The 10,377-nt window shown below is 42.5% G+C and overlaps 1 protein-coding gene across 1 annotated transcript; it reads right to left on the bottom strand.

The window, feature by feature from the left end:
- Positions 1-216: 216 nt before the first annotated feature.
- Positions 217-10,377, bottom strand: eif4ea (eukaryotic translation initiation factor 4ea). The gene is made up of 7 exons (XM_062549431.1): positions 10,113-10,377; positions 8,627-8,778; positions 8,251-8,346; positions 7,202-7,265; positions 4,008-4,121; positions 3,323-3,462; positions 217-2,293 (listed from the first exon to the last, which is right to left on the bottom strand). The coding sequence occupies exons 1-7, from the start codon at positions 10,128-10,130 to the stop codon at positions 2,179-2,181; spliced, it is 699 nt and encodes a 232-aa protein (XP_062405415.1). The 5' UTR covers positions 10,131-10,377; the 3' UTR covers positions 217-2,178.

The raw sequence follows: 10,377 nt of genomic DNA, 5'->3' as shown, positions 1-10,377 counted from the left end.
ATGGGCAAGTATCTAGCTTGACATGAATCTCTCTGGCCTTTAATGTTGTGAAGAGGGTTACATTTGGGCTGGCTCTCAGGCTAGCAGGTACCATAGTAAACCAGAAAATGGTGGTGACTTTGAGGGGGTTTAATAGTTTTGCAAGCCAATGTACACTTTCCCTCAGCCTGCCATTTTGGGATCAGTGGCATAAAAGGTGTTTTCATTTGATCTTTACAAACAGGTTATATATAAAAAGAACAGTCTATAAATTGCTGTGAAATGAGTGTTGGAAATTTCAATTGAAATGGTTCTTGGCATTATGAGAGCATGGGCAACAACAACTTGAGAGTTTATGAGAATCTAACCAGTTGCTACCCCACACGAACATCCATTACAATCCATTAACAGCACATACATCAACTTCACATTTGTAGTCGCATAGGTCCTCACAAACAGTCAAGAACCGTCAAAGGTGCAAAGACTAGAGTATAGACAGTTGGGCCATTGAGTGTGTCAGGAAAGAATACACACAGATAACTAACACTGTACAAATTTATTTACATTCAAAGTTTTGTACATCAACAGGAGCTGGGCCAAGGGGGTGTTCAGTCTCCACGCCCCCAGGTTCCAACCCAATAGGCTTCTCAACACACACACACACACACACACACACACACACACACACACACACACACACACACACAGAGAGAGCTGGGAATGTAAACAACAAACTAAACCCAGAGATACAACAAAAATAAAAACAAACAAATAAACAAACATATTACAAAATATACAGGTGTAGAGTCAAAATGACTTCCATGAACTGAAATGCTGAGAGCTTGAAATGACCCTGCAAACAAGTAAAAAATAAAGTAAAATAAAGAGGGGGTGGAGAATGAAGCAGCAGGGACCACTGCATCTTAACTAATCTAAAATAAGACATTTAAAACAAAGAAGGAAAAAGTCAGCCATAGTCCCAGCAGCCAAGTAAAAAAAATAACTTAGGCTAAAGGCTTAACTCAAATAAAAAGGCATCAAAGTCAAAAAGCACACTTGTTTAGAGTAAGGGCCCCCAACAAAGCACAATACTGAAGCATGATTATGGTCACGCTACAGAGGAAAGAGCACCATACTCTCTGTTTATTTAGGACATACATGTTCAACAATGCTGATGCCGTTTTGATACTGTACAGGTTGGCCTGAACCATATGCTCTCGTACTGTAAAAAACACATGTAGGGGAGGGGAGTTTCGCCTCTTGTGCATTCAGGGGGGGTATTCCAAGTACATGGTTTTGTGACAGCCCTGGGCAAGTTAGCTCAGAGTAAGTGGTAAACCTAATAGAAGAGCTGCACAGCTTTATTCTCCTAACAAAACAATGTCACTGGGCTCTTGTTGTAAGAGGTTTACCACTTTATCGGAGTTAATTTACTTAGGTTTGTCACTAAACCACGTACTTGGAACACCCCTTCCGGAATACGTACGTTCTAGGTTCTAAGCCCATTCAGACATCTGTTCATACTGGGACTAGAACAGTCGCCATAGTTCCTACCCTTTCCTTGTCCTTGTACTCCAGACCATTGTTCTCATCTTAATTCTCTCAAATAATTACATTTATTTTGTTCAAATGTAGTGCTGTGGTTTGACATTATTTCTCATTATTAATAATATCATTATTATTATTATCCTCATCATCATCACTATTATTATTGTTGCGGTCTACATCATCCAGTCTCACCATTGTTTATCTCTGGCTTATGCTCAAGGCATATAAAGCCACTGTTTCTGTTTGAACACTATGGCAATGTAACCGAGACACAAACATATTCTGTCTGTGTTCACACATGAGCGCACGCACACACACACACACACACACACACACACACACACACACACACACACACACACACACACACACACACACACACACACACACACACACACACACACACACACACACACACACACACACACACACACACACACACACACACACACACACACACACACACACACACACACACACACACACACACACACACACACACACACACACACACACACACACACACGCGCTCTCACTCTCGCGCTCTCTCGCTCGCTCTCTGGCACAAATGATCAATTCAACTGAAAGTGAAAAATGCTTCAAGATCAGAACCCAGAAGTCCCTGGCATGGCATGGCAGGACAGATGCTCCTCAGACGACAAACTTGTTTTTGGTGGTGGAGCCGCTCTTGGTAGCAGTGTCTGCGTGGGACTGGTACCCAATGATGACTTTAGCAGGGACGCCCAGCCTCTCCTTATACACTCTCCTGAGGGGGGAAACAGAGGGAGGGAAGGGTCACTGATCATCACCAGGGTACTAATCATCCAAACTAACACTACAAAAACGCAGGCTTCAATTATATCAAACAAACAAACAAACAAACAATTGTTTGATAATTTGATAATATTTTTGATATACTGTACTTGTGTGTTTTGTATCAGGCTTTGGGCTACACCCTGATTGAGAACGTAGGCTACATTGTCAGATACAATTTATTTTAAGATAGCCTTTAGGAATGTGTGGGTCACTGTTCAGACCCTCTGTGCTCATTAAAAGTGTGGTCGCGTTATTAAATACGTTATTAGAAGTGCTTACTATGGTTGAGCAAGAAGGAAAATGTCTAGGGCGAGTGTTTCTATCTGTATTGTTAATTTCGTGACAAATTACCTTGCCTATTTGAAATGACAGTGAAATTCACCTCGTGTTGTTGTAAGGGAGGCCGTCGTGGTTGGAGAAGATGATAGTGACGTCAAGTCGGACACCTCGGGGCACAAAACTTCCACACGAGTCTCCGAGTAAAAAATCCAACCCGACTTTGTGTTCAAGTAATTTTTCCCCTATCGGAAGTCAGATTTTCCGACGGTCCGATGCACTATAAGACTCAGAGACTTAATTGATCTCAGGTGCTAAGTGAGTGAGTGTTTGAGGCCACATGGGCTCGGATAGGTATAAATGAGGCAGGAGCCTTGCCGATGTTTAACAACAAAAACATTGCTGACACTTGCACCATGTACAGTACATGCATCGTGCTGTTGTTTACCTTTGTAATTTTCGGATTTTTCTATGGTCTCCGTGGTAAATGTCACAACACTTTTAACACCGATGCAGACTCACTGAAAGGGTTCAGTAAGCGTGTACTCAAACCCTCACGCCCTATGAAAGTCGACATTGGGACAGCCCTAAGCCCTTACGAATTTCGCAAGAACGCACACCAAAGTCTGTGAGACTGTGAGTCCAGACTTCGGGATTGGGCTGTGTGTCACTGCTCAGACTCTCCTCATCGGTCTGAACTTACCCTATGTGTGTCACTGCATCCTTATTCTCATAGTCCATCGTCCAGATTGCAATCTTGTCTCCTTTTGTTCTGATATTGACCACTGCTCCACATACATCATCACTGTGGTCATCGAAGGCCTCGCCGACCAGGCACAGGAGCTGATGAGGGACACACAGAGCAAACAAAGTCAGCTGTGAACTTCTCTGTCTGGTCAAAGACAGCTAATCTTCCAGTTCAATGATTATCATTTCGGTTTTAGCAAGACCTCTGCTACTGCCATGACTTGTACTGCACCAGCCTATGTTCCACTGCAAGCAAGCATGTGTGTGTGAGAGTGAAAAAGAGAGTGAGTGAGAGAATGGATAGAAAGAAGTGAGAGAAAGAGCGGGGTTGAAGGTATGTAAATATAAAGGACCCATTCATGCCTCCTCATGGTCAAATGTGAGTGAAAGGAGTATGTGTGCTGTGTATGTATGTAGGTTAAACCAATACTGACTACTTGCCAAAATGAGTATGTTGTATTCGTATGAGACTCATGTCTCATCTGTAAGGCTTTATAGTAGGCATCTGCTTGTGTGCCTACGTACGTGCGTCTGTGTGTGTGTGTACGTGTTTGTGTGTGTGAGTCTTAGCACGTGTGTGTGTGCATCTTTGCACGTGTGTGTGTCTAGGTGTGTGTGTGTGTGTGTGTGTGTCCACTCACCGTCTCCAGCCAGAAGCGGTCCAGGTCTTGGCGTCGCTGCTGTTTGGACAGTGTGATGAGCCAGCGGCCACCGCGCTTGTTCCGCTCGTCCTCCCACATGGGCTCAATACCATCCTGCACGCAGGGTCAGAGGTCAGGGCCACAGCTACCATTCTACATTTCAATTTCAATTTAATTTTACCTACAGTATAGAGCGCCAAAACATTACACATGTCTCATGGCGCTTTACAGAGTGTTAAACATTCAAAGAGAGCCCATGAGTAACAGGGGCAAGGAAAAACACCCTAGAATTGGAGATACATATAGGAAGAAACCTCAGACAGATCCACGACTCAAGGGCCCAACCCATCTGCCTAGGGTCAGTTACAGTAGAGTAAAGGCATTTGTTGTATCAGAAGGTTCAAATAGTTCAGTGTACGGAATAGATTGTCCATTAGAAATCCATTAGTAATTTCGGAAGGCAATGGGTCGCTAGGATGCATGGGCCAGGGATCCGGGCAGGGAACCACAGCAGGCGATGGTAGGGCAGTCATAGGGATGACGATGGCAATGGTACTCAGAGGGATGGGACTTCATGTGTGATGAGGGCCAGGCATAAAGATGGCTGATGACTGGTAATGGTTAGGTGAGGTATAGGGGAAGGGGAAGAGAAATAAAGCACCAGCACAGGTGTGGTCAGTAGCCACCATGGGACGCATGACTGGGGCATCAGTCACACAAACCCACAGCAGAGGTGGTCCGTTCCAATAAGACCCTGAAGTGGTTGAAGTTCCACACTGCACCATACTTAACTATGGGAAGCACTAAAGTGTTTCAAGCCTAGACTTAAAAATGGGGAGGGTGTCTGCTAATCAAATTGAGGGAGGAAGATTATTCCAGAGGAGAGGAGCGCGGTAACAAAAAGCTCTGCCTCCTACTGTAGTTTTTGAACTTCTTGGAGTTACAAGAAGTCCAGTATTTTGTGATCGTAAGGGTCTAGGTGGATTATATGGGACTAGAAGATCTTTATATTCGGGTGCCCTACCATTTATGGCTTTGTATGTTAGAAGTAGAATTTTGAAGTCAATGCGACTTTTAACAGGTAACCAATATAGAGATGCTAGGATGGGGGAAATATGTTTTTGGTCCTAGTGAGTGTGCGAGCAGCTGCGTTTTGTATAAACTGTAAGCTTTTTAGACAGGTATTATTGCAGCCGGCATATAGCCTGGAAGTGACAAAAGCGTGGGTTAATTTTCAGCCTCTGGATAAGGACTTCCTTATCTTTGAAATGTTCCTTAAATGGAAAAATGAAGTTTCTGTGATCTGCTTTATGTGACTATTGAGTAGAAGTTCTTGATCAATTATAACTCCTAGATGTTTAACACTTGTGGATGAGGTCAATGAGAGATCACTTGTGATGTGGATAGGATGTCCCTAATCTTTTTAGGACCTAAAACCATAACTTTTGTTTTATCTGAGTTCAATAGCAGGAAATTATTAGTCATCCAAATTTTTCTCAGACATGTGTTGAGTTTGGCTAACGGGGTTGGTTCATCGGGCTTTATGGAAATATATAATTGGGTATCATCTGCATAAGAATGGAAATTAATGCCATGTTTTCTAATTACAGAACCTAGGGGAAGCATATAAAGAGAAAATAGTAGGGGCCCTAGTCATGGCCTACATCCATCTTCCCAACAGGCCTCTCCGTCTCTACTCCTTTAGACCCGAGGTGCGTTCAAATTAGGCCAACGTTCGTGGTGAACAGGTTTTCTTTGAAGAGTTAAATTTGAACGATTTGATGTCATTCAATTCTAACAGATTTTGCATTATTGCCTTCGTCCAGTTCCACTGTTTGCAAACGTTCGCCAGAAACTCGGCTAACGGAAAACTGTTTGCAAACGTTTGCCTATGTTCGCGAATTTGAATGCACCTCTGGTCTTGCATGTCTGAGAGAAGTGCCCAGAGGCAGCAGCTAAAGGGACAGACTTGCCTAGAAGCACTTCCATTATAGTGAACTGAACACCCTGCTTCTTCTGGAGCAGTGCTAGCCTTCTCCATGTGTCCAGGCAGAGCCCTCGTCGCGTCCACAAAGACTAGTCCTTTTCAAATTCCTTACTGAGTGTGTGAGTAATACAACTGTTTTCAGGTGTGAAGAATATGGAAATGCATACATGCACAACAAAACAAAAACAGGCAGAGATGCCTAGCACCCAACGATGTAAAGCTTTTTAGTGTGAAACCCATATTACGCAATAATCCTTCATCACCTTGAACATTTTTTTTAACACAAAAGCCATTTTTCAAAAGAGCCAGTTTCCTGGTTAACATGTGCCGTCTTCCAAATGGGGTATTCAGTATGTACAATAAATAATTGGGAAAAAAATAGGTTTGTGCAGAGGCTTGCTGCCTTTATGACAACCTCCTTTATGACAGTGTGTGCCAGCTGGATTCTGAAAAGCGTCTTGGCACTGTGACTGTGCAGTTGCTTAGAAATCTTTTTCACAGTCCTAAAAGCTGTCACATCACTAACCTCACAGGCCGTTTACTACGGCAACAATGCCATACAGCCAGGGATCATATGGTGCGAGATGAGCACGTTAGTTTGTTGCCTGTGGCAAAAGTGTCTGCCTTCAATTGGCCGCTGATTGGTTAAAACTTGTTCCACATGACATCAGTGTTGCCTTGCTTACTTAGCAGGGGGTTGCATTGACCTGGCTAGGTCAGAAACCTAAAACCTGACCTTTAGTTAGGCTTTAAAAGTCTTGCATGAGGTATGCCCCAAAAACAGTTACATACAAACAGTAATTTGGTAATTTTGTCGCAATACAAGGCTAAGTGGGAAAAACTAATTAGGTTTTAAGAGGGCAGGGAAAAACTACAGAAATAGAACATGAGCACACATGTGTTCTGTGTACATACCCCCTAATGTTATTGTTTGTGACAATATTGGAGAACAACTACTGTGTGTACCATGTAAATCCTGTCGTTTTTACACAATTCCAATTTATTCAATGGTCATGGACTGATCTAATTTAGGCCAAGACATGTCACCAAGATTACCATGAGATAACATACTGCCCTCTCCCCTCCCCTACCCCCGACAGTGTGACATGGGCTCAAACACTGCTGGCCACTGGAATATCCATTCTACTCTGGTCTGTTATGTTTCTGTTCTGCGGAAAACATTCCCTGTCCACATAATCACTCTTACCTTAAAGAGGGAGTAGTCGCAGCCCGACATCAGATTGCTTGACAGCTGAATGTGATTATACAGGCTGAAAAAGAGACACAAGCGCAGAACGGTCAGCCGTGAGTCCACCGCCAGTGACTCAGAAAGCAAGCGTTAATTAGCTTATTGTAATGTCCCTCAGACACAGATGAAATGAAGGACGCACAGTTGAATTACATGTGTTACCATGGACACGGTTGCACAGAAGAGGCCACAAACACCTGAGGCACATTATAGTCTACAAGGCCATCAAGTGAAAATATGGCATAGTGTGAAGTCGTCTACTACAAACATAAGCAGAGCAGAGGCACACTTCTGACAGATGATAACTAACTCTGCAACCTCCTGTCAAGCCTCGTCTCCGTTGCCTTTCAGAAGCTTCTTATATTACAAAAGGAGAAGACAGCTGGAACCTGCCATTCTTTCTCTATCTCACTCGTGTGGACTCAAGATGCCCAATTAAGTGCAGCAAGTAACGTTCAAGTTAGATCTGCTGCATGTTGGAGATTGAGAGGACTCAATAAGAATAATCCTTGCATGTAAAAATGGTGTTGGTGCCATTGTCTGAGTGGCCCTCTATAGGTGATTACCGACCTAGTTCCGAAATCGAAACAGAAAAGAGCTGTTATGCAAGGATTTCAGAAATCTTTTTTTTTCAGACTGCTGCTGGTGCATTCCCTCTATATCAGATTTATGTTCATACTTTGTTGCTTATATTTATATTTAGTTTGTTTATCATTGCACTTCTCTACCACAGGGGAAAGCCGAGAGCAAATCTTCTTTAGTGCTGCTTTAATAAAGTAATTTAGGCTACCTATCTTGCGGCTCACCTACAATTCCTTGCCGGCCCATACTTTGTAAAACACTGGTGTGGAAAATAGGACTAAGAGGTTAATAAATTGTGCTCTTGTAAGGGATAGAACATATTTGAATTTCAAAACAGGAGGTGATGGATATGGTACCCTAGGGAAACCTTGATGAAATTTAAGTAAGAACTTGAAGTTTAGACACTTTACAAGCCCTAAACTTACGCCCAGAAATCTTCCACTGTGTCGAACTTTGAGATGAGACGCAGGTTGGCTTGCCATGTTTTGCTTTTGTCATTTTTGAAGAACCAAAGAGCCCATCTGTTGGGGAAACAAAACAAAAAAAACTTCTCAGTAGATTACAAAAAACACCACACTTATTTGAAAACAAAACCAGTCCCTTACCCTGTGAAGAGGCATCTTTGTAAGTGTACATGAATTCCAGCAGAAAGTTTGCTATAGCTCAAAACTAGTCTTTTTTTTATCAAGTAATGTACGAAAATACATGTAGCCTACTGAAGAACACTCAAGGATAAACAAGACAGAGAGACGTGTGTGCTAAGTGGTTTGCTACATTCAAATGAGAGGTAGCCGACATTACCTGTTCTGTAGGGGATGCTTGATGTAATCTTCAGGACTTAGAACAACTTCTTGTCCAGTTGTTTCACTTTTCTCTTCAGGATTTAGAACAACTTCTTGTCCAGTTGTTTCACTTTTCTCTTCCTCGGAATTTGAAGGATTAGAAATGGGTTCCTGTGAAAAAGGCCATGCTGGTGAAAGTGTACTTTCCTTATGAGTAACTAATGGGTGTGTCTCTCTTGCAGTGTACAACAGTGAGCTGGCTATAACCAAAGACCCTTCATTGCTCCGCTTTAACCCTCTCTGCGATTTAACTCGCATAACATGAATCTCCTCAGAGGCAGGCACCTGTTCTACGTCATCAAATTTCACTAAGGCGCAGCAACAGATGAAGTAGTGGGTAGGAGCATAGACCTAAAAGGGTAGGAGTAGTAAGTAGAGCAATTTGGCTTAGGACAAACCTGAGCAGTTTTTGCTGCATCATCAAGACTCCAAGAGCAGTCTGAATAATGAATGATCGAATAATAAAGCGATGCTGCTAGTTTCACGGCGTTTTCGTGTGGTGTGATAGTTATCAGTGCCTTACACTGACTCAATGTGCAAGAAGTTACAATTTCATAGTAGGCCTATGACGTGAAAGGATATTTATCAGTGAATGTCTTAGCTGCGTGTGCTTACGTTACAACATTACAGTATTTGCGCCACTTCATCAAATGTATCAATAAAAAATGCGGCCGTTTACATTAGTAGGGTACATTACCTATGCCAGATTGAAAGGTAAAGACTTGACATGTTAGGGTAGGCTGGAAAGATAGGGCCTAGCAGCTACCTGTAACTTCACGTTAACGTACTTATAGGAGCAGAAATTTAAATAGATTTGCAAAACTGAACGTTTCAAATATGCCGCGTTAACCTGCTTTGAGCCAACCGTGAGCTTAACTTACTATTGGATAACAGAAGTTGGCTATTTCAACTCCAAAACCAAAATATATTCAATCGTACTAGCAAACTTAGATAACTCAATAGCTAGCCATATCACTGACAAAATGACACATCTGTTGACATCAGGGTTGACATACACAAGAACAGAACAGACTAGCACGCACACACGCTAGCTAGCTGGTAGGCGTTACGTTACTTAACAAACTGTTATTTTGAATAGCCCAATAGCTACCTAATATACGTTCCAAGCTAGGCTCAGATGAACAACTCTTCCACTGAAAATATTCTCTACACCTGACCCGAAATTCTCTTGCTACACATACCTAACGTTACTGTCAGCTTTCCATACTACGAATGATGACAACATAGTCCAAGTCTACGAAGAGCTTTACGCCTCCCCAAAAAAGTATTCACGTTCAAGCCATTCCTATATTAGGCTACTTAACAATCAAGCGGGGATATATTTATGGTTGTGGTGGTCATTCACCACCATGCTATAACAGAAAAACACACACAGATTTCAGTACAATCTTTAACAATGTCCCAAAGGTAAGACGTTTACTCACCGGTTCCGCAGTCGCCATCTTCTAAAAATCTGCCTGCAAGTAGCCTACTCTGGCGTGAAAATAAGAGCTGATTGGATGAGAGTGGTATTGGATTGGACTGTGCCTTTCAACGTGATAAATCCAACTTTGGCAGTGAAAGTCGATTGTACTTTTCTCCCCAATGTGTGAGACCAACCGCTAGTAGCGCAAGTGTGGCCCATAGGCTCTAAAAGGGCAAACTGATTCTAACTTAGTTCAGAGTTTTCCTTTCTCAATACCTAATCTC

This window comes from Sardina pilchardus, chromosome 11 (assembly GCF_963854185.1).
Source record: "Sardina pilchardus chromosome 11, fSarPil1.1, whole genome shotgun sequence".
Taxonomy (NCBI): domain Eukaryota; kingdom Metazoa; phylum Chordata; class Actinopteri; order Clupeiformes; family Clupeidae; genus Sardina; species Sardina pilchardus.
Note: the sequence above shows the minus strand (reverse complement) of the source record. Positions and strands in the feature narration are given on the sequence as shown.

Coding starts and splice junctions, on each gene's coding strand:
- eif4ea (XM_062549431.1), bottom strand. Junction 4,122..7,201: donor GCGACTACTCCCTCTTTAAG/GTAAGAGTGATT, acceptor CCCTGCGTGCAG/GATGGTATTGAGCCCATGTG. Junction 3,463..4,007: donor ACCGCTTCTGGCTGGAGACG/GTGAGTGGACAC, acceptor GTCCCTCATCAG/CTCCTGTGCCTGGTCGGCGA.